Source organism: Recurvomyces mirabilis, assembly GCF_035927965.1.
Source record: "Recurvomyces mirabilis strain CCFEE 5264 chromosome Unknown scaffold_28, whole genome shotgun sequence".
NCBI lineage: Eukaryota > Fungi > Ascomycota > Dothideomycetes > Mycosphaerellales > Teratosphaeriaceae > Recurvomyces > Recurvomyces mirabilis.
In genome coordinates this window covers 181782-209434 of record NW_027041962.1, presented here as the reverse complement: position 1 = coordinate 209434, position 27653 = coordinate 181782, and the positions used below count along the sequence as shown (strand labels likewise).

At 53.1% G+C, this 27653-nt stretch overlaps 10 protein-coding genes and 2 non-coding genes across 12 annotated transcripts; 8 read left to right on the top strand and 4 right to left on the bottom strand.

The window, feature by feature from the left end:
- Window positions 1-336: 336 nt before the first annotated feature.
- LTS14_008949 (uncharacterized protein) lies at window positions 337-3857 on the top strand (the record flags this gene model as incomplete). Its single annotated transcript, XM_064841632.1, has 6 exons — window positions 337-410; window positions 500-543; window positions 605-723; window positions 786-993; window positions 1089-2840; window positions 2893-3857. 6 exons carry the CDS (start codon window positions 337-339, stop codon window positions 3855-3857), a joined length of 3162 nt encoding a protein of 1053 aa, XP_064690795.1.
- A 1578-nt stretch (window positions 3858-5435) lies between these two features.
- On the bottom strand, window positions 5436-6116 carry LTS14_008948 (uncharacterized protein; the record flags this gene model as incomplete). The annotated part of the gene is given in 2 exon segments (XM_064841631.1): window positions 5436-5481; window positions 5497-6116. 2 exon segments carry the CDS (start codon window positions 6114-6116, stop codon window positions 5436-5438), a joined length of 666 nt encoding a protein of 221 aa, XP_064690794.1.
- Window positions 6117-8046: 1930 nt separating this feature from the next.
- LTS14_008947 (uncharacterized protein) lies at window positions 8047-9340 on the top strand (the record flags this gene model as incomplete). Its single annotated transcript, XM_064841630.1, has 2 exons — window positions 8047-8072; window positions 8218-9340. The coding sequence occupies 2 exons, from the start codon at window positions 8047-8049 to the stop codon at window positions 9338-9340; spliced, it is 1149 nt and encodes a 382-aa protein (XP_064690793.1).
- A 214-nt stretch (window positions 9341-9554) lies between these two features.
- Window positions 9555-11636, bottom strand: LTS14_008946 (uncharacterized protein; the record flags this gene model as incomplete). The annotated part of the gene is made up of 1 exon (XM_064841629.1): window positions 9555-11636. One exon carries the CDS (start codon window positions 11634-11636, stop codon window positions 9555-9557), a length of 2082 nt encoding a protein of 693 aa, XP_064690792.1.
- A 326-nt stretch (window positions 11637-11962) lies between these two features.
- LAP2 (Leucyl aminopeptidase yscIV) lies at window positions 11963-13894 on the top strand (the record flags this gene model as incomplete). The annotated part of the gene is made up of 1 exon (XM_064841628.1): window positions 11963-13894. One exon carries the CDS (start codon window positions 11963-11965, stop codon window positions 13892-13894), a length of 1932 nt encoding a protein of 643 aa, XP_064690791.1.
- A 639-nt stretch (window positions 13895-14533) lies between these two features.
- Window positions 14534-15933, top strand: LTS14_008944 (uncharacterized protein; the record flags this gene model as incomplete). Its single annotated transcript, XM_064841627.1, has 4 exons — window positions 14534-14549; window positions 14595-14726; window positions 14919-15334; window positions 15409-15933. 4 exons carry the CDS (start codon window positions 14534-14536, stop codon window positions 15931-15933), a joined length of 1089 nt encoding a protein of 362 aa, XP_064690790.1.
- Window positions 15934-16534: 601 nt separating this feature from the next.
- On the bottom strand, window positions 16535-19393 carry SET3 (SET domain-containing protein 3; the record flags this gene model as incomplete). The annotated part of the gene is made up of 1 exon (XM_064841626.1): window positions 16535-19393. The coding sequence occupies one exon, from the start codon at window positions 19391-19393 to the stop codon at window positions 16535-16537; it is 2859 nt and encodes a 952-aa protein (XP_064690789.1).
- A 1937-nt stretch (window positions 19394-21330) lies between these two features.
- LTS14_008942 (uncharacterized protein) lies at window positions 21331-23687 on the top strand (the record flags this gene model as incomplete). The annotated part of the gene is made up of 4 exons (XM_064841625.1): window positions 21331-21598; window positions 21658-23081; window positions 23136-23220; window positions 23278-23687. 4 exons carry the CDS (start codon window positions 21331-21333, stop codon window positions 23685-23687), a joined length of 2187 nt encoding a protein of 728 aa, XP_064690788.1.
- A 118-nt stretch (window positions 23688-23805) lies between these two features.
- On the bottom strand, window positions 23806-24768 carry LTS14_008941 (uncharacterized protein; the record flags this gene model as incomplete). Its single annotated transcript, XM_064841624.1, has 1 exon — window positions 23806-24768. The coding sequence occupies one exon, from the start codon at window positions 24766-24768 to the stop codon at window positions 23806-23808; it is 963 nt and encodes a 320-aa protein (XP_064690787.1).
- A 394-nt stretch (window positions 24769-25162) lies between these two features.
- PGI1 (glucose-6-phosphate isomerase) lies at window positions 25163-26873 on the top strand (the record flags this gene model as incomplete). Its single annotated transcript, XM_064841623.1, has 2 exons — window positions 25163-26196; window positions 26246-26873. The coding sequence occupies 2 exons, from the start codon at window positions 25163-25165 to the stop codon at window positions 26871-26873; spliced, it is 1662 nt and encodes a 553-aa protein (XP_064690786.1).
- A 294-nt stretch (window positions 26874-27167) lies between these two features.
- On the top strand, window positions 27168-27245 carry LTS14_008939. The gene has a single exon. It is a non-coding gene; the product is annotated as a tRNA-Ile (tRNA).
- A 41-nt stretch (window positions 27246-27286) lies between these two features.
- LTS14_008938 lies at window positions 27287-27365 on the top strand. The gene has a single exon. It is a non-coding gene; the product is annotated as a tRNA-Ile (tRNA).
- The last annotated feature ends 288 nt before the right edge of the window (window positions 27366-27653 follow it).

Sequence of the window (27653 nt, the reverse complement as noted above, 5' to 3'; positions counted from 1 at the left end):
CTTCCGGAGGACGAATGCAGAAAGTCGCTCACGATGTGACAGAAGTAAGAGGGCTGTAGCGTGCGATAGACCGTCTCCCACCCCGTTCTTGAATTATCCTCGTTGACCACTTCCGGATAATCCGATCGCTGCAGCAGCCAAAGTTACTTCGCCGGACCCACGGTAGCCGCTGACGAAGCTCGGTGCTTCCCGCTTCGCATCGTCGCTGAATCTCGTCATTCCCTTTAAAGCTCTGCGCTTTGCACACTCGCAGCTCTTCTTCCCTACTGCTTCTCGCGAAAATTTCCCCTCAACGCTGTCAGCTGGTGCCATTGATTTGGAGCATCGACAGTCATCATGGCAGCTCCTCGTGTGAGCTTTTCCGATAAGGATCTGGAGAACGGTGAGCACGCTGCTGGTGCTGGTGACAGGTAGGCGCACCTCCGGACAATCCGCAGCTTCTGCTCGAAGAGCAAAACACAAAGCAAGGACGCCGGCAGCTAACCATAGATTCACGTAGATCCCGCAAGTGGTCCCAGGCTCCCGGCAACATCGAAGATCTAGGTATGTTTTGCTTTGACAACAGCTCCTCACCCAGCATGTTCTAACATGGATTATCCGACAGACGAGTACACTGCACTCCAAAAGTATATTTCTACATACAGAGATCCCAAGGCGGCCGATAGTCCCGAAAACCAAGTTCAGGATGGTGAGGATGCGAAGAAGGGCAAGGCGTGGTGGCAGGTCAGCAGCTCCCTCACAACAATACAGCCGATCTTTTGACGCGCTCACTAACACCCGCACAGTTCTGGCGGTCAGGCAACTCCTCGCAGGCCACCGACAAGGATGCCGGCGTCGTACCCGAGGAGTGGCTCGAGTCCGATATCAAGCAAGGTCTCTCTACTAGCGACGTGGAGAACCGCCGAAAGCGCTGCGGCTTCAACGAGATCATGACTGAGAAGGAGAACCTTTTCATCAAGTTCTTGATGTTCTTCACAGGCCCTATTCTCTACAGTAAGTCTCTGCTCACCATTCTGCACGCTATCCACGCGTTCATCTTCCCCGTGTCGCCTCCAATGGCTCTGCGCGCTTTTGTTTTGCTTTTGCAGAGCTGTCGCAGCGGGCGTGGAGCTACGGGCGCACGACCATCATTCGGCCCGACCATTCATGCACGTCGCTGCAGCCACGAGCCCACGCTAACTTCTTGGCAGCTATGGAAGTCGCTGTCCTCCTCGCTGCTGGTCTTCGTGACTGGATTGATTTCGGTGTCATCATCGCCATTCTTCTGCTCAACGCCGCCGTCGGCTGGTACCAAGAAAAGCAAGCCGCCGATGTCGTCGCATCTCTCAAGGGTGATATCGCCATGAAGGCGATTGTCATCCGTCAAGGTCAAGAACAGGACATCAAGGCTCGTGAGCTCGTCCCCGGTGACATCATCGTCATTGAGGAAGGCCAGACCGTCCCAGCTGACGCCCGTCTCATCTGCGACTACGAGGCTCCCGGTGATTTCGAGAAGTACAAGGAGCTTCGTGAGCAGCATGCGCTCAACCCAGAGGAGGATCCGTCTGGCTCGGAGGACAAGGAGGGTGACGAAGATGAGGGTGTCGCACAACAGGGCCACTCCATCATCGCCACCGATCAATCTGCCATTACTGGTGAATCTCTCGCTGTCGACAAGTTCATGGGCGATGTGGTCTACTACACAACTGGGTGCAAGCGTGGCAAGGCCTACGCTGTCGCTACAACTTCCGCCAAATACTCTTTCGTTGGTCGCACTGCCACCCTCGTGCAAGGTGCCAAGGACCAAGGTCATTTCAAGGCTATCATGAACAGCATCGGTACAGCGCTTCTCGTCCTGGTCATGTTCTGGGTCCTCATTGCCTGGATTGGTGGCTTCTTCCGTCACTTGAAGCTTGCGACTCCCGAAGCGTCCGACAATAACCTGCTCCACTACACTCTTATCCTCTTCATCATTGGCGTACCGGTCGGTCTCCCTGTCGTCACCACCACAACACTCGCCGTCGGTGCCGCTTATCTGGCCAAGCAGAAGGCTATCGTCCAGAAGTTGACCGCGATCGAGTCTCTTGCTGGTGTCGATGTGCTCTGTTCTGACAAGACCGGAACCCTCACTGCCAACCAGCTTTCTATCCGTGAGCCATACGTCGCTGAGGGCGAGGATGTCAACTGGATGATGGCCTGCGCTGCCCTGGCTTCTTCCCACAATATCAAGTCCCTTGATCCCATTGACAAGGTCACCATCTTGACACTCAAGCGCTACCCAAAGGCACGTGACATCCTCAAGGACGACTGGAAGACCGAGAAATTCACTCCCTTCGACCCTGTCTCCAAGCGTATTACCTGTATCGTCACCCTCCGCGGCGATCGCTTCACCTGCGCCAAGGGTGCTCCCAAGGCCGTTCTTAACTTGACCGAGTGCTCTAGGGAGACCGCAGACCTGTTCAGGGACAAGGCCACCGAATTCGCTCGCCGTGGTTTCCGCTCTCTCGGTGTCGCTTACCAGAAAAACAATGAGCCGTGGGTCCTCCTGGGTATGCTTTCTATGTTCGACCCTCCCCGTGAGGATACTGCTCAGACCATCGTCGAGGCCCAGCAGCTTGGTGTTCCAGTCAAGATGTTGACTGGTGATGCCATTGCTATCGCCAAGGAGACTTGCAAGATGTTGGCTCTCGGCACAAAGGTTTACAACTCTCAGAAGCTCATCCACGGTGGTCTCTCCGGCACAACCCAGCACGACCTTGTTGAGCGTGCCGATGGTTTCGCTGAGGTCTTCCCCGAGCACAAGTATCAGGTAGTCGAGATGCTGCAACAGCGTGGCCATCTGACTGCCATGACTGGTGACGGTAAGTTCAGCCTAGACTTCATACATATCACTTCGTCGCTAACGATCAACAGGTGTCAACGATGCTCCTTCCCTCAAGAAGGCCGACTGCGGTATCGCTGTTGAGGGTGCCTCCGAAGCTGCCCAGGCCGCCGCCGATATTGTCTTCCTTGCTCCCGGTCTCAGCACCATCGTCTTCGCCATCAAGACTGCCCGCCAGATCTTCCAGCGCATGAAGTCCTACATTCAGTACCGTATCGCTCTGTGTCTTCACTTGGAGTTGTACCTCGTCACCTCGATGGTCATCATTCAAGAGACTATCTCCGCCGATCTGATCGTCTTCATCGCCCTCTTCGCCGATCTGGCAACCGTCGCCATTGCCTACGATAACGCGCACTCCGATCCTCGACCCGTCGAGTGGCAATTGCCCAAGATCTGGGTGATCTCGGTCATCCTTGGTATTGAACTTGCTCTTGCGACCTGGATCGTCCGCGGCACCATGTTCTTGCCCAACGGCGGAATTATCGTCAATTTCGGTAACATTCAGGAAGTTCTGTTTCTCGAAGTTGCTCTTACCGAGAATTGGCTCATTTTCGTCACCCGTGGTGGAGCCACCTTCCCATCCTGGCAATTGGTCAGCGCCATCTTCTTCGTCGATGTGCTCGCCACGATCTTCTGTATCTTCGGATGGCTATGGCACGGTACTGATGGTGGTCTCCACACCCCTCCTTACCCGAATCCAATGGGTGCCTACTACTACAAGCAAACACCTCACGGTTGGACCTCCGTCGTTACCGTTGTGTCGGTGTGGGCATACTCGATCGGTGTCATCATCATCCTCGCCATCACATACTTCTGTCTCAACCAGATCCCTGCGCTTGCCGATCTCGGCCGCAAGAACCGCAGTATGCACGATACCCAGATGGAGAACATCATCGGCCACCTCAGCAAGCTCGCGCTCAGGCACGAGAAGGACGAGCACGGCGAGAGCAGATTTGTGCTCGCCACCAAGTCTACTGAAGACGAGGATGACGACTAGATTCGTGCGCTTTAGCTTTTGCTGAAGTTTTGCTATGATCAGTCACTTGGAAGATGTTTTGAAACACGAGATACCAAACCCGCCTTGCGGCCGCCGTTCCCTCGATACAAGATCAAGATTGTGTTACTAAGGGTGTATGGCTGGCCGCCGCTTTCCTTTTGTTCCTTTGGAAAGGGAACCTGTATATATAATATGGGTACGATTTCGTAACGTGTGTAATAAATCGCTGAGTTCACTAGCTGTTTGTTGTGACACTGTTCCTCACCATTATGTACGCTACGTACCCATCTACCTTTCTCTACTGCCGAATGCGCAAATCGTGTCTTTGCTTGCGAGATCATTGAGGAAGTGCGTCATGCATTCACCATCACAGCAAATTGATTACAGTCGACATCAAGTCTTGTCCTCTGCAGTCGACACAGACAAAGATACCTGCTATGCCTTCAACCACGACGAACTCACTCTTTCCTGGGGTGGCCCTGATTACTGGCGCTGCCAGTGGTATGACATCCCCAAGTTAGTAACGAAGATTCATGGCTGAAATAACCAGGCATTGGTCAAGCCATAGCCATCTCTTTCGCAACCGAAGGCTGCCGCAGGATTGTTCTCGCAGACCGCAATCAGGATGGCCTGAACGCCACGAATGATCAGATCAAGGCAGCGAGTTCTGATGCCAAGGTCCTGGTCGTACCAGTCGATATCTCTTTGGCGGACTCTGTCCAACATATGACTGAGGAGGCGGTTAGGACATTTGGCAGGATTGACTATGCTTGCAACGCCGCTGGTATCGGCAGCCTGCGTGAGATATGCCATGAATCATGTGATTGCTAAGATGTGGCAGGTGTGCTGAGCAACAACGAGCGATCTGATGCTACGACGCCGGACGAGTTCGATCGTATCAATGGGATCAACTATCGAGGATGCTGGTTGTGCTCTCGAGCGGAAATTATGCAGATGCTGAAGCAGGAGCCTTTGCCTACTCATGATGGGCGGCCTGGGGCTAGGGGGAGCGTGGTCAATATTGCTAGCCAGTTGGGCATTGTTGGAAGACCTGCTGCTCGTAAGTATCGAAATCTGTGGATCTCAGGACAGGTCATGGCTGACAGCGAGAAGCCGCATATTGTGGATCGAAGGCTGCCGTTATTAGTATGACCAGATGCGACGCTATCGATGTGAGGACGATCACAATTTGCGAGAAAGTGTGGGACATGCTGATGTTCGAGCAGTACTCGAAGGATAACATACGTGTCAATTGCGTGTGTCCGGGCGTATGTATTCACCTATGGTAGGATCAGGGACGTTTCGTGCTCACTTGATTGCAGGTCATCGACACTCCAATGACAAGGCCAAACATGGATGTGCTAGGCTCGGCTATATCGATAGCACCCATGGACAGAGCCGGCACTGCACAAGAGGTGGCAGACTGTGTGCTCTTCCTCGCAAGTCCCAAGGCTAGCTTCGTGCAGGGTTCTGCGCTTGTTGTGGACGGAGGGTATGTTGTCAACTAGTATAGACATCTCCGTTTACTGTACAACAGACCATGCAAGTCCACCTACAATCCTCCTTGACCTTGCTGAATCATGATATCTTCGGCTCCTCCTCTTGAATCTGCGTCACGGTCGGTCTATACGGGACATACCCACCCCACAACTCAGCCGGCTCCTCGTTGACAGAGCGTAGACCTGGACTCATTGGACTATAGCCGGGTAGATGTGTCGCACTTCCGACAGAGATCGCTGGACTGTGTGTTGAGCCCTCCAGCTCGCTCTTCCGGTTACTTCTGGACCGGCTCATAGCCACAGGGTATGAGTCAATTTCCGGTGCCCTTCCATCTGGTGCTACGTGGCCTACTTGGTAGCCGAATCTGTCCTTCATGGCATCGTCTGTGTCGTCTGATCGTGGAGGCGATGTGTACTCCTGTCCCTTGGACTTGCGTTGACGCCAGATAACATATGCCAGCAAAGCACAAGCCAACAGCCCGACTGGGATGCCGACTGCCAACCCTACTATCAGCGCCGGATGATTGCTCGAGGGCGACTTTGTCTGGTATGTGGAAGCTTTATCTGTGGGCACTGTCCCTTGCACAGTAGTGACCAGTGTGACCGTAGCTAGTGAGCCACCGATGTCGGTGATGACACCGTAGGATGTGACTGTGGATGAAGCACTGTGAGTAGTGGGTGATGGTGAATTGGTGTTTCCAGTGGTTGAGGTTGATGAGGCTGATGAAGTCGGTGAGGTCAGCGAACTGGTGGTGGACATCGCTTGTTGTGGAGTTGATTGAGTGCTAGTCTCTGCACCCGGCGTGGCAGTCAACTCAACATCCGGGCCACTTCTACCTAGAGCACAGTTCAACTGCTATTCACTGGAACTGAGGGTCGAAAGCAAGTCACATACCTATGCTCGAGGCGGGAGAGTTGGCTGTCTGCAAGGTTGGCGCAGACGTAGGGTTGGGAGCGTTTGTTATCTTAGCAATCGAGTTCCCTGCCGGCAGGTCAAAGTACTCGGTTCCATCTTTCCTGCAGCAGTTCCAGCTACGGTCGCCGTCACAGCACCCTGGGAATGTATTAGAATCGTTCGCCTAGAGTGTGGCCAGCTCGCAGCGCTTACAGCTACCATCGTCACATTGCAGCAGCGCTTCGTCTCCAGAGGCTGTGTTGTTGTTCGTACAGCGTTCCATGCACGAAGTTGACTGCCAGGTCTGATCGGTACAAGTGTACCTTCCGTACAGGTAATAGTCGGTCCCATTCGGTAGACGACAAAGTCCGTTACCAAGGCAGTCCCACTGGTAAGGACAACACTGACCGCCGGAAGGGAGACAAGCTGCGTCGCCTGGCGAGAGATCACCGTTCGGGTAGAAGCAATCTTGCGCGAACACTGTCTGGAGGTTCACAGCTGTGAGCACAAGGAGTGTGACAGTGTTCTTCATGGTCGAGTGCATGACGACCACCTACGGGGTTTTGCTGTCATGGAGATTGTTGCGAAAAGATGGTGGCTCGAGTGATGTTGCTGTGAAGCTTGCTTGACGGGCATGTGACGAAGACGCATTTGCCATCGTGCTTAGACTGGAATTTAAGGTTTAGCTCTGCAATTCGATTTGGCAGGCACACGGACTACGCCATGTGTTACCTTTTCATTCACGTTGCCGGTTTCGTTGACAGCTCGGCTAATATCTCAAGTATCGTTGCTTTCTTGTATGGCCGTTACAGTCTCCAAAGCGCTATTACAGTTGGAAGGCCAATCTGGAAGGCGGCACGGAAAAGCTGTGGACGAACTTCCCACGGGGTTATTGTCAATCTTGCCAGGTAACTGCGTGATAGCGGTGAGTTTGGACATCGCAGAAGATTGTCTCGCGGACCCGACCCGATGTTCAATCCTGGTGGAACTTGAAACGGGAGCCTGCAGCACCGCCAACGCTTCACTAAGCCTCGTACCCAGAGTCGCACGACGCCATCAAAGCAAGCAAAGACAAGCAGCCGAGAGTCGACGATCCTTCAGCAAATCAAACAGACAAGATGCTCCTCTTCATCAGCCAGGCCCGTTTTCGCGCGTCCAGCGATCTGGTACTGCCTCGCTCGAAGAGCATTTCTCTACCTCTTCAGATGTTGCCTTCTAAGCCTCAGCTATGCACGTGGGCTGCCGATGTGGCGTCTCTGCCGCGCCGTCTTTTCTCGCAGCGCAGGTGCTGTTGCGCTTGAAAGCAGAAGGAGGTGAGAGCATGTAACCCTTAGACGTCGAACCCAAATGTTTCGGCGCCGAGCGTGGATCGGTGGCGGTGACTCAGCTGCATTGCGCTTTTCGACCGTCTATTCATGCGGGCTCCATCTTACCCTTCGAAACCATAACCATCCGTGACTAGCATGCACACGATGGCTAACTCGACTGCTGGTGGAGGTAGCTCGCTTTTCGGTGGCTGGATCGATGAAACCCTTGACTTCGTCACCTGGACTTCGGCATGAGTGTGAGAAGCAAACTGGTCATCCGCACTGGTTGTCTAGCATGTAGAGCTGAAGGGATACCGTGTGATTCCAAGAACTCTGGATGTCGACAAAATAGTTCCACGGACTGGCACGCCAATCGACATGATGTTGGTCTTTATGTAAGACACGATCGTAACATAGTTGTACGCGACATACATGTCAGCTGGCAAGCCACGAATCGAGAACGCCAGAGTCTACATTTCTTCTGTAACATGAGTGCTCTGGAGTTATCTGGGTGGTAAGTCTTGAGCATCGTATGAAGATCATATATGTCTGGGCAGCGACAGCAATATCCTTCTCCTTCAGTGCCAGGCGTCGCAGAACTGATCTGCCTGCTGCACTAACTCAGGACCACTTCGAATTCCAATGCTGATAAACGACAGGTTTGACGCAGATTTCTATCGAGTTGACCTCCTACGAGCGACCCTTCACGATCAAGCAATTATGCACTTGGTCGCCGCTCTTGGCGCATCACACGAGTACCACTTACGGAGACAAGCACTACGGGAAAGCACCGAGACAGATGGCTTGCTTACGTTCGGCTTCCGCCAATGCAACAATGCCATAAAAAGCCTCATACGACCTGCAGAGTCGATGGACGACGTCGAGCTGCTACGGGTGCTTACAGCTTCCGTCCTGTTCGCAGCCTTTGAGAACCTTCAGGGCCAGCGTCAAGCAGCATTGCCGCATGTACTCCACGCCCGAAAATTAGCATTACAGTTGCGGAACGCACGGCAGTATGCTAAGGTGTATCCTACGCGTCTTGGCGCCATCGACCCAGTCCTCTCGCATTATGAAATACAGCTCGGCGACTCGACCGGTGACCCAGTGCCATTGCCACACTTCCTCACTTCTAACCCAGCTGACGTACTTGTATTCGAGTCTGCTGCGGCCGCTCGTATAGCACTGGAACGGGCCATCGCGAATATAAGCAACTACATGCTGACCAACGTGCATTACGATGACGAATCAGATCAGGCAGAAGTGCTTGGTGGAACCAAGAATGCGTATCGAATCTGGTTCGAACAGTGGGAAAAGGCCTTCACGGATTTCCTGTCAAGCAGTAACAAGTACATGACCCGCAATGAGCTCAACGCCTGCCGTCTGCTCAAAGCTCACCACATTTCCGGATCCCTTCTGGTCACTGTCAAGAATGTAAACAACGATAGCAGCGCATGGAGCGAGTTCACGGCTCAATTTCGCGCTATCGTTGAACTAGTGTCAGAGGTGATCTCATGTGTGCCAAAGAGACTCGTAGCAACTCGTATGCCGCAGACAGCATATTTCAGTCCTGGCATGGGCATGACTGAGCCGCTTTACTGTGTCGCGTCTCGCTGTACGGATGCCGGGGTCAGGGAGAAGGCGAAAGTTCTGATGGGTAGACTGCCGCAGAACGAGGGCGTATACTCCGCGTGGCGTGTTGGGTTCATTGAGAGCGTTCTGTGTGCGGCTGAGGGACGACGAGGCGCGAGCGCGGCTCAGTCAAAAGATATGATCGTGACATAGCTGGCGGCATACATGAGTCTCTGCAGCATGGAGTCTAGTGTAGCAGAGATTTCCGCAACGACAGATATCACGTTGGTATTTGGGTATCAGGATCTAGGTTTGTGAGGCTATCATATAATCTGGCAGCTAGCCGGACTACATGTACTGAAGTCGATCAAGACCGTGAAGCATTTCCTTAGCGTTGTCGCACCAGCTCAATCACTACAGCTCATCACTACCGCCACCCCTGACTAGAACTTCTATGCTCCTCATCCCCCAGACTTTCAAACTCCATATCCCATTCATCGACCTCTGCGAACTTCCTCCTCGCCTCTTCGAGCTCATTCGATTTCGTGGCTTCGTACATACTCTGCTCTGGCAGGTTAGTGGTGGTGTCTGCATCGTCTAGATCTTCGAAGCCATCGTTGTTCTCCTTGTCTGAGGTCGTGGCTGCTGTAGTCCTGCGCCCATATGTCTTGACCGGCTGCTTGTCCGTTGCAGATGCGGCTGTGAATTTTCGAGCGCGTGTGGCCGGAGCTTTACCTGCTTTGCCAGTTTTGGCTGATTTTGTGTGAGCGGTGGCAGTTTTTCGTCTACCTTTAGCTGGTGTGATTTTTGTTTGTCTTCGCCGCCTGCCATTCGGCTCGCTGTCATGATCGATTACCGCGACTTCCTCCACCCCGCCCTCATTCTCAGAGTCGGACGTGAAGTCGTACTCTGACTTTCGGTGTCGAGGTTTTGCAGGCTGTCTTCGCTTCGGAAGCAGTGATTGCAGCGCAGCTGTCGACATCTGCTTGACCTTCTCTGGCTTCTTTCGTCGTTCAGGCTGTGGTGAGAGCTGTGTGACCGGATCGGCTAGCTCCTCTCGAAGACGCTGCTGTGTGCCGGAAACAGGGTTTGGGCCAGGACTGCTGCTAGCAGGTTCTGCCATGGTCCCATTCGGTACATCAGCTAGGGGGTTGTCGTGAAGCTCCTCTCCTACTTGCTCATCTTCGGGCTCGACCTGGTGCTGCTCTTCGGTCGAAGGTACCACATAGTCATCCAATGAGTCTCTACGTCCTTCGTCGTCTGGTAGCCCAACTGAAGGTGGTGGCGAAGACTGGGAAGGATTGATAATCTGGACATCGTCTGTGGTTTCCAGCGCGGGTGGTGTAGGCCCGCGAGCAGAAGCTGTGGTCGAGCGCCGCGTAGCAGAAGCTGCTGGATGGTTTACGAAGGCCAGATCATGCTCCTCATCAGCAGCAACATCGTCGTGTTCGGGAGCAAACGTTTCAGGACGTTGGCGCTTCGCTCGTAATGTACTCAGAGATCCTGTAGATAGATCCGCCTCGCCCGATTTGCGCTTATTGATTGCAGCTCTCGATCGCGAGGCAGGCTTCGTGGCATCCTTCTTTACAGCACTACTACTTGCAGACTTCCTCTTTTGCTTACCAAGTCGCATTGGCGTGCCTTCTGCATTTGGCGCAAAGGCTTCCTCATCGTCGTCGGTCCCGATATCGAAGTCATATACGCTGGCATCCTCTGCAGTCATGATCGTAGTCGCATTCACATTCGAGGGTCGCGCACCAGCAGCTCGCTGTTGTACCATGGCCAGCATACTCGGCTGCCTGGGCCGGCGCCTGAAATTCTTGAGTACGCTAGTGTCCATGGCAGGTGTAGGCTGGGGTCGCAGGACAGATGTCGGAGGCGCAGCGACGGACGAACGCTTACGCTTGGCAGAGCTCGATTTGCCTGCTGGTGGCGGAGAGGTAGGCATGTCGTACTCGGACAGATCACGTGCCAGTCGAATACTCTGTCGCGCCAGTCCTGGAGCCGCAGAGAGGAAGTCAGACGATGGCGCGGCATCGATCGAGTTCAGTTTTGTAGCAGCCAACACAATCGTGTCCTCGCCAGTCTCTTTTCGTGCTTGATGCTGCATCCGCTTTTTCAATCCTTCGAGCACCTTACTCTGTGCTTCGTTTTGGATCGGCTTCCGTGTCATCCTTGGCGGCCGTCTATTTGGCTTGACCGTAGGCGGTACGGACGCATCGCTCTTCGCGAGCTCGTCTGTACTGACAGCCGGCGGATCAGATGTCTGCAGTCCAAGTCCGCCTGTCATGACCAATTCTTCGGGAGCCTGTGAGCTCTTCTTTGATCGTCCACGTCGAGTCTTCGCGTCTTTGACCAGTCCATCTGTATTGCCATCGTCCTCGTATACCGGTGCTGGTGCCGTCTTTGCGCTACGCGTCGTGTTCGTTTTCTCTCGCAGTGCCTGGCGTTTGTTCTGAGCGGCCGAAGGCGATGGTGCAGCCGAAGGAGCACTACGTAGACGCGCCATATGCTTTGTTCTCACCGGTCTACTAGTACATCCTCTCTAGCGGTATCGTTATACAGACTGCAATTGCTTGAGCGACGCTATGATCACTCGCTTCAACGCGCCATGTTTTGCGCCGGCTGCTCCCGCATGTCGCCCCACTCCTAATGCACGCCAGATCTCGTGATGCCAAGAAGCACTCCGAACAGCAGGCCCTCCTCTTCGTTTAAGGACATCGAATGAATTTGCTCTCGAGATTCACCCTCGTTGCTCGCCGATCGATATCAATCGTACACAATCTCGATAGCAAGAAGCCAGCCTGCTTTCCACGCAATCGAGGATACGCAGCCATGGCAATCAGACCAGCACCAGCACCAGACTCTGTGGCCAAAGCAGCAGCAGCCAGCATACATCAGCCACGAGATCCCAACACTCTATCGAACTACAATGCTTGGCGCATGAAGCATACGACCGCTGACTTCCACATCGACTTCGAAGCAAAGCGTCTGAAGGGTACCGTGCATCTGACATTGAAGAAACTCGCACCAGATGCCAATCAAGTCATCCTTGACACCAGCTTCCTTGAGGTTTCAGCCGTCAAGGCCAACAACAAGCAAGCCGGCTTCGAGCTGGCTACCAAAAGGATAGAGCCATATGGCTCGCCACTCACCATCTCCTTGAAGGACGAGCACACTGATTCATCTTCTTCTGAACTGACCCTGAGCATCGACGTGGCGACCACATCCTCCTGCACAGCTCTACAATGGCTCACACCGGCTCAAACAAGTAACAAGAAGCACCCATACATGTTCAGTCAATGTCAAGCCATCCACGCTCGATCACTGTTCCCTTGCCAAGACACTCCGGATGTGAAGTCCACATATACGTTCAACATCCGGTCTCCACTTCCTGTATTGGCATCTGGCTTACCCGCCGGCATCAGCGACTTTCAGCCGGGCAAGGACAACCAGCCGGGAACACTACTCTACACATTCGATCAAAAGATACCTATGCCGTCGTACCTCTTCGCTATAGCCTCCGGCGATATTGCTTCTGCATCCATCGGTCCACGGTCGACCGTCTGGACTGGTCCTGAAGAGCTGACAGCCAGCCAATGGGAATTCGAAGCAGATACAGAAGCTTATATTCAAGCAGCGGAGAAGATCGTCTACCCCTACGCCTGGACGACCTACAATGTTCTTGTCCTACCACCATCCTTTCCTTACGGTGGAATGGAGAATCCCATCTTTACTTTCGCCACACCAACAGTAGTAAGCGGTGATCGCCAGAACGTCGACGTTATTGCTCATGAACTCAGCCATTCATGGTCCGGAAACCTTGTCACCAACGCCAGCTGGGAGCACTTCTGGCTGAACGAAGGATGGACAGAATATCTTGAGCGCCGACTACAATCTCTGATCCATGGTGGTGACAAGTATCGAGACTTCAGCGCTATTATTGGCTGGAAGGCATTAGAGGACAGTGTGAAGCAGTTTGGTGAGGATCACGAATTCACCAAGCTTATCCCTAGTCTCAAGGGCGAGGATCCGGATGACGCATTCAGCAGTATACCATACGAGAAGGGTTTCACGTTTCTGTACTATCTGGAGAAGTTAGTCGGCATCGAGAAGTGGAATAAGTTCATCCCGCACTACTTTACGGAGTTCCGGGAACGGAGTGTCGACTCCTACGAGTTCAAAGCTATGCTTCTCTCTTTCTTCGAGAACGATGCCGAAGCGAGTAAGAAGCTGAACGATGTCGACTGGGATACCTGGTTCTACAAGCCTGGCCTGCCGCCAAAGCCAGACTTTGACACCGAATTGGCCGATCAGTGCTACGCTCTCGCGGATAAATGGACGGCTCTCAATGAGGGCAATGCTGGAGATTGGAAGCCCAGCAGCAAAGACATCGAGAACTTTATGTCGAATCAATCTGTCGTCTTCCTCGAACGCCTCCAATCGTCCTCAACACCTCTGAAACCCGAACATATCCATACGATGGGCCAAGCATACGGCTACGCTTCTTCCAAGAACATCGAGCTCGTCTCGCGATTCTATGTCTTAGGTCTCGTGGCGAAAGCTAAGGAGATCTATGAGCCTGCGGCGGAATTGCTTGGGAGAGTTGGAAGAATGAAGTTTGTGCGGCCACTATTCAGACGGCTGATCGAGGTTGATGCGGGGTTGGCGAAGAAGACGTTCGAGAAGAATAGGGACTTTTATCATCCGATTTGTAGGAGCATGGTGGAGAAGTTGTTTGAAAAGGGTGGGAAGGGCGCCGAGTGAAAATTTGGTTGATATTGCTCAACATGAGTTGCTCTGTCATTCAGTGCTACCCGGGAATGTTAAAGCGTGAAGTAGTACCGAGGTGAGTGCGGCAAAGCAGAGATGGAGCAGTGCGTGCTACTATCTTGTATACCGGATGATATCGAAGCACACCTTTTATCCAAGCACAAGCCAACAATACATCGGGCCAACATCGTGCCGAGAAGCAGCTCATATGGAGTTTGGTCATCCACCAACCCAAGGCAAGAACAAGGAAGCAGAGGAAACGACACTCCATAGCTTCGACATGAGAATCACGATCACAAGCAAGTCCTGTAAAAATCAGATTTCACGATACTCAGATCAGATTTATCACGCTGTCTGACCACAGGTTTTCGCAGCATCTTCCGCGCAGTCCATCCAGTACGGAAATGTTGTCTCTGCAGCTCCATCTCACATTCACTCTCTTCCGCGCTAAAAGCTGGTCCGTGCGATACCCCATGCGTTCTTCTCAGCACGATTGGCTCGCGGCACGCCAAGTTTACCACTAGCGCCCCGAATTACTATACACACGCGTACCAGAGTTTGAGCTATTTGCTTGACAAGCTGCATCGCACACAAATCTTAATCAATAGCATACATACTACCAGGGCGTCCCCAATGGCGTCGGGCATCGGTAAAGCCATTTTGACGGCTCTCAGCAAGCTATAAGACTCGCAAGAGGATGTGGAAAGTATAACTGGGCGTGTGGCACATCAATACGACGAGGCAAAGAAGGATTTCGAAGTAGCTCAGGCGCACCAAGAGGCTGTGATCGAGGCCGCGTGTATCGATACGGAGGCTATTCAAGATCGTACGCGTCAACTGAGCAAGTATTTGGGCACCTCTTCAGATATCAGCGATCCTCACCTCCAAGACCTGCTCCTTCCATATTGTAGGCCTACACTTCTTGCCACTAGGTCACACCATTCACGAAGTGTCTTGAAAGCCTTTCCCAAGCGACCCGACATGAACCCACATGGAAGCTAGACTGACAATACCACAGCTCTAACAGTCCCCGGCCTTCTCAATTCATCGTCTTCACCACTCTCGGAGAAATGTGCAGAGTCTGCCCGGCAACCTATGCTTGTAAGCGAGACCAAGACGAAAGAGGACATAGAAGCTAGCAATCCTGAGAAGCCAGCCGGTTCCCTCCAGTACCGAGCCAACGACTACTCGAACGTTCTCTGGCACTGGGAAGGTGAATACACCAATCGTCTGTCTTTATATGGCTGCGCCGTCAAGCGTCCTAATGGCAGTTGGTACATACTTGAGTGCCGGGTATGCCATGCGAATCTCCCCAACAACCTGACTTCGAGAAACGGTATTCTGGATGGCATCAAGGCATTCTACGTCCACCTCCGTCAAGCTCACGGTATGGACTTTGGTGACGATGTCATGGCGTGCAGGGAGCATTGTCAAGTCTGTGAAGTTACCGAGCGCGAGCACGAGCAGCTCACACGAGGTAGCGACAAGACTATCAATGTTGACAAAAGCTCATCAAGCAGACGATTGTCCCGGAGACGACAGCCGAGAAAGCAGAAATTATAGCGGCCAGAGCCCAGCCTGACCTCACCAGACATAAAGGTGGTTCAACCAAGCGTGAGTTCACCGATACCTGGGACTATGGTCGCGGTCAGCTTCTAGTTGACTTCAGTTATGGTGGTCTCGGAAATGATTACGACAACGAGAAAGACTTGGCTGCGTACACACCATCACTTAGAAAGGCCAAGATTGCCACTAAATGCAAGGTGATTACCGTTTCGGACGACGATGAGGGCCAGCAATACGAGGAAATTAGTACGGTATTCCCCTTCGACACGCCAAAAAATCTCGTCCGTAGGAAGACACCGAAGAAGACGAAAGGCCACCATGTCAATTCAACCAACGACGACGACGATATTGATGGCGAGGTTCGGATCTCATCGCCGTACTTCAGGGAGACAGCACCACGACCAGCCAGCATTCTCGCTTCTACACCTGCGAATACGGATCGCTCTCTCGAGACACTACGATCCTAGTGGAGCTGCAGCCAGGGCGTCCTTTGATCGCTGAGCTGCGACTTGTGGCACGGAGAGGCGGGACAGCAGCGACAGCTACAGCGTGCTGCTACGTAGAGCTAGAAAAGGTGCTACAATGTACATGACTGATGCCGATCTGGAACAGTGTTGCATGGTGACGAGGCAAGACGGATCGTGGGTGGTTTGACGACATATGCTTTCAGGGGCGAAGGAGAGGAACGCCACATTGTTGGCATCACCACAGCTTGTGATCATCCCATTCCATAGTAGCACATAGGAATGTCAAGGATGCCCTGGCAGAGACTTGGTTAATTGTTGCTTTCTGCACATTTCATACTCATCAATGCTGTCTAATGATTGCTAGAGAGGTAGCTGGTAGAGTACATTCGCGAAACAACTCGCGCGTGGAAATGGAGTCTTGTATCGTCGTCATAAAACAAAAAGCTGAAGATTTTGAGTGTGAAAGGTCAAGGGGGGAAAAACACCGCACGCCACGCTAAAATATGCATCATATCCCACCCGTCCCATCCGATGCTACCCATCGAGTAAAAGAACCCGATGATGTTCCAGCAGTGAAGTAAGTCGTCCATGACTTTCGGTCTCAGCCAGCTCCAACACTGGCACTATCTTTCATCTCGACATCGTCCTCGATTGCCTGGCTGTGATTCACACCTGCTTCAGAGGAAGGATGCAGGAGTGATGGTGCGATGGGTCCGGAGGCAACTGAAGCCGGTGAGCTCTCTCGGTCGCCTTTGCTCTCACTCTCGCGGTCTTTATTCTTCCTCTGTCGATACTCGCTCAAACTCATCTTCTTGCGAGCAGGACTGGGATTAACGGCCGCGGTCACCCCAGGCGGGAACAGTGATGCTGAAGGTGTCAGACCGGCAGGAGACTGTGCGAAAGTGCCGTTGCTGCCGTTCGACGTGCTGCCAAAAACATGAGTTGGAGGTGGCATCGCGACATGCATCTCCGGCTTGTGTAGATTGTGATGCAGCTCGCTTTTGATATCGTGTGAGGCCAAATATTCCTGCTCCTGCGGCTGCCATGGAGGCGCAGGCGGCTCGACGAAGCTGTGAGGTTCTTTCAAGCTGTCCTTGTATGGCAGGCCAAGAGGCGGCTTCAGCTCCGAGATGGGTGGAAACGCGTGGTCCATGTCACCTGGTGAAGCGTCTGACGTGTCAATGTCTTGAGCGACAGCTCCGTTACTTGCGGTCGTGCCACGAGAAGGCCTCATAACCTCTTCCGGCGTACTAGACTTCGAGCCTTTGGCGGCGTTACCCTCATTACCTTCTGCGCTTTTGGGTGCTGGCGACATGCTTGACGCTGCTTTCTTCTGCACGACGTTGTTGGTAGCGCATCGTTTGAGCAGCCTCTGCGTAAGAGAAATGTATTTCCAGCGTGGTGCTACCGCATACTCGGCTTCTCGTCTATGAGTGTCCTCTTGATCCATGTCGCATTGGGTTCCCGAGTCGACATAACTCGGTGCAGGTCGGGCCATTGTCTTGACCAAAGTCTTCGTGCTTGGTTTTTGTGTCCCGCTCTTCGGTGGCCTACCACTCAGGGACCGCGCAGTCGGCAGTCCCGCCTGCCGCGAGGTACCAGCATCAGCGTACTTTAATGGGAAGGTCTGCCCATTGACGTGCTTGATTGAGGAAGGACCAGGTGTCGTCGCTGTCGAACCGGCGCTATGCCTCTTCTTCTTGTTCTGCTTGCCACTCTGCTCCTCCTCTTGCCGTCTGAACATCTCTTCTTCCTTGGCGACCTTCCTGCGTTCACGCTCGGATAGTTCAGGCATGGTCGACAACGAGCCACTCGCCGAGTAATGCGTATTGGGCGTGTTGTCGCGACTGGCTGAGTTTCGCCCGGCAGATCCAGACGCAGACCGCGAGTCAGTGGGTTCGTCGTCCGCGTCGACCTTTCGTGCTTCGCTGCCCGATCGGCTGTTGAATGCATGCGTCTCGGATGGTGACATATTGTGACGAGCCTTCTTCTTCTTTACCTTCGGCATCTTCGCCGGCTGCGCCTCGTCTCCATCAAGCGTAGCGATCGAGAAGCGTTTATCAAGACGCCCTAGTAAGCAGTGGCTGGGTGATTGTTGGCATGCACAAGGACCACAATTGGCAAGAATTATAGATATCCATTGCGACAGCTGTCCCATCTCCTGTTGCGAAACCGATGTCATTGACTCGACACCGCCCGCGCGTCCAAACAAACTGTCCGAAGTGTCCCACCCGATCGAGATCTCATCACCAGGCTCGATCGGTTTCGTAGCCATGAAGCAGAAATGATAGTCCGTGCCATTGGTGATAAGAACCTGGATCTTCGAGTTTGGAGTGCAGCTTCGGCGCACGAACCGAAGATCTGTGCCTTCGTTTCGAGCGTCGATGTAGAGGGGTAGTTTGGTGTGAAAGAAAACGAATGGTTCAGGATGTCGCAAGGTTTGCCAGCGGTTAGAGGGATCTGCTCTGTAGTGCTCCTTGAAGCCAATGCGACCGCGAAGCTCGCCAATGAACCCAGTATCCGCAACAGGATCTTGGACCGTCAAGACCTTCCACGCAGGAAAGTTTCCATCTTGGTCGCGGACTGTCGGGTCATGGTGCTCCTGTACTACCAAGGCAGGCTTCGGTATGTCGTCGATATCACGATCCCATCTACTAAGTACCTCAGCTTTATAATGACCGACTGCTCCATAAAACTTGTCGTCAGGTTCCAGCAGCCAACGGCTCAAGGAGTTCGTGACGTCCAGGTCTTCCATAACGTTAGCATCGCTATAGACCCAATCATCATCTTGGTAGCAGCGTAGGAATGCCTCGGAGTACAAGCTGATGGGAGATTCAGGTGAGCGTGACGCACTGCGACCCTGCGTATTTGTGACAGTGCGCTTGCGAGAGTGACCTTTGGTCGGGCCTGTTACTTGATCCGATGGACGATGACTTGTCTTTGGTCGTTTCGCGGGTGGTGGCAGATCTCTTGGACTGGCACTGTTGCGATCGTGTCGCACTTTGTCCAGAGGCCAACCGTTCGCGAATGGCGAACCAACGGCGTCCTTGATCTTCTTCTTGTGACTCTTGGACGCCTGTCGCCTGATAGAGCCATATGGGTCCTGTTGTTCTACTCTAGCCTGCTGACGTTTCCGAGCCAAAAATGTATCAACAGGTCGCGGCCGACAATCGATGCAGAAATGCTGTAACTCGTCCGGTAAATCTCGGCCCTCGTACTCTGGGTAATAGCAAATGGTGTGTTGCCATCGATTGCAGAGGTCGCAAGCAACAGTATTGCCATCGTCGTCCGAGTATCCACAGAAGCAGCTTATCTGACCATCGTCCTCTTGCGCGCCGCCAAAATTGCCGCCGTTGACTTGTGCGTGGAAGTTCCTCGAGTGTTGAAATGCATGCGGCAGCGGAGCGCGAACCGGCTCGACACCGATGGACGTCGTATCGGGGTAGAGGCTTTCTGTCATGCTATCACGCCTGTACGGGTGTGATGAGAGGAGGGTATCAGGTGACAGGATCTTGCTCTGCCCTGCGTCGCATGGCGAGTAGGCCACAGTATGGCGCCTTTCGAAGGCACAGGAAGTCGTGTAGGTGTATGGTGTCGAAAACGCAAGCCTTTGGCGGACTTTTGAGTGTGGTTGTCCGGAAAGGGAAGGCTCTTCACGGAGGAGTCAGACCCGTTTCAAGGCGACAGCAGCCGCTTTACAGTACGAAGCCGACGCGATACGTCCTGAAGACACCTCTTCGTGCGATGGCAATTCGTGCGGGTCAATCATCAAGAGTATTGGATGGTGGATGGCGGTATCGAGTGGCCTCCAAAGCGACCGCGTGTTCGAGACTGACGCGAGGGTGATGATTCGTGGTCACGGCGTGCCGCAAGAAGTTGAATCGGGTGCTAGAGTCAGTAAGGCGGGCAATGTGATGAAAGGGAAGGTCAAAGAGTGAGTGGTCGGGTATGTGAGGGTGTAATTGGGGGGTAAGAGAGAGGAGAGAGTGCTGCTTTGGACTACACAAAGCAGAACCAGAGCGCAGGTGTGCACGGGCCCACAAATTCGGCCAATCAAGCGCGACTAGTGCTAGAAGCGGATGGCGTCAGGTGTGTGTGCAGCTGGCCTGCTCATCAGTGCTCGCCTCACAGGCTTGCACAGTCGTGGATCTTGGTGGGATATATTGATATATTGATAGATGGGAACATGCCGAGGTGCACCATTCGCCACCGGGACGCTGACTGTCGTGCTGCATCGTCCTGACTCCTGAGCGTGTTGAAGCTGCGAGGTGCGATGCGATGATGGTGATGCGGTCAGGGTTGGTGAAAGGCAAGAGAGTGTTGCAGATAAGACGCCCCGCGCTGGTTCAGAGGAAGGAGCGATTCGGGTGAGGCTAGCATTGAAGAAGTTAGAAGCTGCATGAAAGTCCTTCGTAATCTACCACCCAACAAATCAGCTTCTTTCATCTCGCTACTTGGTGTTTCGGCTTATGCGAAGCTTACGCCCCGAATAATCAGCTTGGCGTGTCGGTAGTCGAAGTGTGAGTCCCGTGATCGCGGCTCTGGTCCGAAAGTCGCAAGCGTGGAAGGTTTCGAACGAACAACGAGACGGCGTCGCAGAAAGGCAATGCAAGGTGCATCGCCGAAACGGGAAGTTGTGGGAGATCAGATGAATGCTAATCAGATTCCGACGTGACGTTCCAAGTCGTGGAAAGGGCGGTGTGTGATGCTGCGAAATGAGGTGCAGTCTGATGAACTGGAAAGCAGTCGCGTCGTGGTCGCCTCACGTCGGCTTGCAGTTCTCCTACTCACCTCACTGCTCAACTCTCCACCAGCAACCTCCTCGCTGTCTTCCATCATCAAGTTCGATGAAGGAAGCAAGATACATGATAATAGTCTTGCCATGATCCATGCGGCCAGACTTTTAGGAACCAACACCTAATGCTGCTGACCTACAGGTGCCAGCCACTGGATGTGCTTCGCACAGCTCATAACGCACCAAAGACAGATCATGCCCCTCCCTCAACAACGCTACTTTGGAGCACCGCGCTTGCGACCAACACACGCCGGCTAATATCACGAACGCAGAGACCATTCGGTACTCCACTTTCCGTCCACTCAGTATGCTTGATGACGACCTGATCCAGGTTGCTCTGTGGGGTAGACAAGCCGGCATGTCGTCCATACGAGGATCTTGACAGCCACACCATCGTGTCCGCGAGCATCGCAAAGTATGGCCCACAAAAGGCGGCTTAGTATGCTCCGTATCTTCCATGTGGCCGCGGCTAGTCAGGCACCATACTGACGATCTGCCAAGTATAAAGTCTGATGAACCTCCAGGCTGGACGACAAGCCGTTGCTTAGAATAAGTAGGTCCTTTCGTTGTTGTTGATCTCATTCATCGAGGTCATTGCAGACATGGCGGGTACTACTTCTATCGTCCTTCTCACCATCCTCGGCACTGCTGCTGCTCACCCACAAGGTCCTTCTTCAGCGCCATGGGGCCTGCCAGGCTCACATTCAGCGCCACCACCTGGTGGTCCATGGTCTGGCTGGAGCCCATGGGGATCAGGGCCGGGTCACCCTGGCCAGGCACCACCAGCTTCAGGACCTAAGCCAGGCCAGGGACCAACTCCGGTAGCCATGAAAAGCGATATGACCATTGTTACTCATAACGATCTCTATGGTAGGCACGAGCCAAGGCCCATCCACTATAGACTGTCGAAACACTGATACCGAGCACAGGCAACATGTCCATGCACCAAGATGCTGCCATCGTGCTATCCACAGCCATGACCGAGCAGCAAGCTCAAGCTGCATGCGCTGCGCTGGGGGAGAAGCTCTGGTCTCCGACAGAAAGTAAGGGCGACTTTCTCAACTTTCTTTGCTACGAAGGCGAGAGTGGCCCATACTGGATCGCAGGCCAGAACGGACCCGACTGCAAGACTTTTACAGGCGACGGCATGCAAGGTATCAAGTCCTGCCCGACCACACTGCCAGTACTCTGCACCCAGAGCGCACCACTCAGCAATGTCACATACGCCGACAACTCCACGCAATGGCAGACGACTGTCGGTACCGGTTCCCAGACTATCACCGGCTTTCGTGATCGTTTCGCTTTCCGCTTCGAGGGTGTCAGATATGCAGCACAGCCTGAGCGGTTCACTTACAGTACCGTTTACAATGGTACCGGCCATTCCAATGCCTTGTCATTCGGTTCTGAGTGTGTGCAGGGCGGCAACGTTGGGGCAGAAGATTGTCTGTTCCTGAACATATGGTCTCCATATCTACCTGCTGCTGGTGAGACTACTTCGAACAAGCTCAAGCCTGTGATGTTCTGGATCCATGGTGGCGCTTTTACTGGTGGCACCGGTAGTGATCCCACGTTTGATGGTGGCTCGCTTGTCTCTCGAGGGGACGTAGTCGTGATTACCATCAATTATCGGCTTGGTACACTGGGCTTCCTGGCGCTTGAGGACGGGGTCACTAAAGGCAACTTCGGTCTTGCTGATCAGATCACTGCTCTAGACTGGGTCCATGCTCACATCAAAGACTTTGGAGGCGACCCAAACCGCATCACTATCTTCGGACAGTCAGCAGGCGCTGCCAGCGTGCGTGCTCTCCTCGCTAGCCCAGCTGCCATTGGCAAGTACGCCGCTGCTATTCCACAGTCCAATTTGGCCGGTGGTGAATATGCGACTACGTACTCGCAGTATTACACAATCGATCAGGAGGTCCAGGCGGCTGCTACACCTATCCTCAATGCTACAGGATGCTTAAACGCCGCGTCACAGGTAGACTGCCTTAGGAAGCTCGGCCCCTTCACAATCGCCAACCTTACCACAGTTGCGCGTTTCCTGGTCGTTGATGGCACATATCTCGTGACTGATGAGCTGGTTGTCAATGGTACAGGGCCTGCCGCGCACGTTCCAGTGCTCATGGGTTTTATGAGAGATGATGGCGCGGCATTTATTGGCTACCCTGCAGCCAACCAGAGTCTCACAACATTCTTGACTGCACAGGGCTTCAATCTGAGCACCATCAGCCCGCTATCAGTGTTCCCGGAACCGAGCGGCGCGAATCAGACTTTGAACATCTTCAATACGTCTGCTTTGGTATCGACTGACAGCGAGTTCCGTTGTCTGGACGAGGCTACAGCATACTCCGTGGTAAGTCCATCACATAACGGTGGACTCAGGATGTAACATTGACGACTGCAACAGGTCAAGCACGACGTCTTCGAAGAAGTGTACTTCTATGAGTTCAATCGCTCATATCAGCTATCCGGCTACAGCCCAAACTATCCAGGTCAGTCACGTCAACATGATGTTTGAACCCTGGAAAATAGGTACTGATGTATTATAGTCTGCAACGCACCTATCACACCCTCGCATCCATACGGCGACCCATCAGCAGAATACTTCAAATGCCACTCCGGTGAGCTTTACTACGTCTTCGGCTCCGTCATCTTCAACGGCCTGCCTCCTCGTGATCAGAACGATATCCCGATGTCACAATTCATCGTCGATACGTGGTCGGCTTTTGCTCGTACTTACAACCCTACTCCTGAGATGGCGTACTTGCAAGCTAGAGGCTTCACGAACACGACTGCGGAGCTACAGAGGAGCGGAAGCACGTGGCGACCTGTAAGCGAAGGCGATTTGACGTTGAGACTGCTGGAGTATCCTTCTGTTGAGGAGCCGTTTAGTGTATATGATGGACAGCCGGAGTGTGTTGCTCTTGGGTTCCCGATTGATTACTATGAGAGTCATTAGGTCGAGGCGCTTTTGGGATGGGAGTCACAGCATATCACACTGTGAAACGAGAGCTCAAACCAAGTCAATTTAGACATGTGCACACGAGCTGACCTCAGAGTATTAATACTGCAGACCCCTACACATTATACGCAAACACCCTCCTCAGCCACTTCGCGATATCAGAGTACATCTGCTCCACAGCCTCTACCCTCTTCTGTTCCTTCTCAACCGAGTCTTTGATCGGGAAGTTCTCAAATGCGTGCACCTGCCCAGCAACCTTATGCCACTCCACGGACTCAGAATCGTTGCCACCTTGGGTAAGGCGCTTCAGCTTGTCGAACATGTCCTGTGCCTCGCGACAGAACATATCGTGCTCGACTCCAACCAACAATACATGTGCCGGTAGATCCTGCCGAGAAGTGAAGTTGATGGGACTAAGTCGCACATCACGTAGATTCGGTGGGTTGGCGCCGTCAAGGTAGAGCTTAGCTATGCCGTCGTAAGTGTCGCCTATGAAGTCTGGAATGGACGGATCAGGACGAGTGGCCATCTTCGTGGCAGCGTCTCGTTCGATGTCTACGAGGGGACAGACGCCATTGATGCCAATCAGCTTGTCACGGAGACGAGCATCTTGAGCGGCGCCGAGGACAAGATTCCCGCCTGCTGACGTTCCGGACAACACGACCCGAGATTTGTCTATCGGGAGTTCCGGGTCATCGATTATTGCTAGGGTTTGGGCGACTACGTCTTCGTAGCCAGTCGGGAATTTGTTTTGGGGAGCTTTGCCGTAGTCAATACTGACGACGATGCAGTGGGCGTTGTCTGATAGGTGGCGTGCTAACGGGTCGTCTACTGCAGGGTTGTTGACCATGAAGCCGCCGCCGTGCACCCGAATCACAAGGGGCAGCTTCGGATGGGCTTGAGAATCGTGGTCTTGAGGTAGGAAGACTCGGCATGGATAGACGTAGAGCCAACTTCGATAGATTTTCACCTGCTCCGGCTGCGTGGTTGGTGCTAGCCAGGACGAGCGAGTGATGTAGAGTCTGGTGTTGACAATGGTACGGATGGCGGCCCATCTCCAGTGCTCCAGATCCCACATCGTGATCTCGATACAGCTGTCTCAATTTGGTGTGCCATTGTAAGAATGTCGTAATCAGGATGTTAGGATATACATGTGTGCTGTCTGGGAGGCACAGTCGCTGTCAATCCTTAGTAAGGACTGCACGTGCGTCTCGAAGCACATTATCCGCGCAAGGAAGACCCACTATTCCCTCCACGAGCACCCCGCCATACATTCGAAGAGGCGGCTCAACGTCACTGGCCATTCGTTCGAGGTCTCAATATTTTCCACGAGCATCCGAAGCTGTCTGCATAGTGAGCATTACTTTTTACTCTCCACAACCGCACTCCTACGTAGGTCATTTCGTGTTCACTTGTACTTCGACCATTCACTTACCATCTCATACTTCAGATCCACACCACAAACCGCCACAATGCCAGGTTTCTCCCAAGCCAACGAGCTTCCAGCATGGAAGAGTTTGATGGAGCACCACGACAAGCTCGGTCGTGGTATGGTCCTCAAGACCGAGTTCGAGAAAGACCCCAAGCGCTTCCAGAAGTTCTCCCGCACCTTCAAGAACGACGCTGATGGCAGCGAGACCCTCTTCGACTTCAGCAAGAACTTTATTACCGTCGACACCCTACCATTGCTCATCAAGCTCGCACAAGATGCCAAGCTTGAAGAGCTCCGTGAGGATATGTTCAAAGGTGAGAAGATCAACTTCACGGAGAAGCGAGCAGTCTACCACGTAGCATTGAGGAATGTGAAGAAGGAGCCTATGCAGGTCGATGGCAAGAGTGTGGTTGATGAGGTACATGAGGTTTTGGACCACATGAAGGAGTTCACTGAGCAGGTTCGAAGTGGCGAGTGGAAGGGCTACACAGGTAAAGCAATCGACACCATCGTCAACATCGGCATTGGTGGATCGGATCTTGGTCCTGTTATGGTCACCGAGGCATTGAAGCCTTATGGCAAGGAAGGCATGAAATTGCACTTCGTCTCCAACATTGACGGCAGCCATATTGCCGAGGCTCTCAAGCACAGCAATCCCGAGACGACTCTCTTCTTGATCGCCTCCAAGACTTTCACCACTGCCGAGACAGTAACCAACGCTACTTACGCGAAGAAGTGGTTCCTCGAGGCCGCCAAGGAGCAGAGCCACGTCGCGAAGCACTTCGCCGCCCTTTCGACGAACGCCAAGGAGGTCGAGAAGTTCGGTATTGACACCAAGAACATGTTCGGATTCCAGGACTGGGTTGGTGGACGTTACTCCGTCTGGTCTGCCATCGGACTGTCCGTTGCCCTGTACATCGGCTACGACAACTTCCACCAGTTCCTTGCCGGTGGTCAGGCTATGGATCACCACTTCCGCACTGCGCCGCTCGAGGAGAACATCCCAGTCATCGGTGGTCTGCTCAGCGTGTGGTACTCCGACTTTTTCGGCGCTCAGACACATCTGGTCGCTCCGTAAGTACTAACACATCAGGAACATACTCACATACTGATCTTGTCCCAGCTACGATCAATACATGCACCGCTTCCCAGCCTACCTCCAGCAGCTCTCTATGGAGTCGAATGGCAAGGCCATCACCCGCAGCGGCGACTATGTTAAGTACACCACTGGTGCGATTCTCTTCGGCGAGCCCGGAACGAACGCCCAGCACTCTTTCTTCCAGCTCCTGCATCAAGGCACAAAACTCATCCCCACCGACTTTATCATGCCCGCCGAATCGCACAACCCAGTCGAGAACGGCAAACTGCATAAGATGCTCGCATCCAACTTCTTTGCTCAATCTGAGGCCCTTATGATTGGTAAAACACCCGACACCGTCAAGGCTGAAGGCGCAGCAGACGACTTGGTGCCACACAAAGTCTTCCTTGGCAACCGCCCAACCACTTCAATCCTAGCTCAGAAGATTACTCCAGGTACTCTTGGCGCTCTGATTGCTTACTACGAGCACCTGACATTCGTCGAGGGCGCGATCTGGAACATCAACTCCTTCGATCAATGGGGTGTCGAGCTCGGCAAGGCGTTGGCCAAGGGTATTGAGAAGGAGTTGAACGAGTCTGGAGAGACAGATAAGCATGACAGCAGTACCAGCGGTCTCATCAACGCTTTCAAGAAGAAGGCTGGACTTTCGTGAATGCAGGGTGGTGCACAAGGAAAACATGAGCCGAAGCTTTAGGACTATTGGAGGTCTGTTCATGAATTCATGACCATGATGAAGAGTGTATCTTCAGATGTGGATGAGGCATAGGATTAGTATATAGACATCAGGCTCGCAAATAAGCGAAGCGGAATCGAAATGCACACAAGGTCCCTAGTTTGCAGGGAGTCATATAACCATTCCTGACTCATCCCTTGATCCTCGGCCTCACTACAACAACCATGTAATCGTACCAGCAGATTGACTGTTTTATCAAGCAGCATTGCATTTACACCCATCGTCTAGCGGTCCAGGACACCAGTCTGATACAGTCAGCTGGCAACGGAGATTCGAATTCTCCTGGGTGTATGGACTCGAACTAATTTATTCGACTTGCATGCTTGCACTCGTACTTTATAGTACCTGCCAGTGGTCTGGCCATCGGTCTAATAAGCCGATGCGTCTGAGTTCGATTCTCAGTAGGTGTAGTCATTTTTTTGCTCGTGGGTCGATTTGGCCTGGCTAGTGGGAGACTAGAGGTATGTGAAAATCGCCGGGTGGTTGGGATACGGGTCGGATCGGGCATTGCTCACATTCATTGACCAGGTTACATTACGCATAAGAACATTACGATTCTATGTATCGTCTACATGGCGGATCGTCCTATAGAACAGTCCTACGACTGCCGTCACGTAGATCATCAGTGCCACAGATGCTGCACACGTAACAAAGATTGCGATCTGTTTTTTTTTTCAACAAATATTTCAGCCTCTTGTT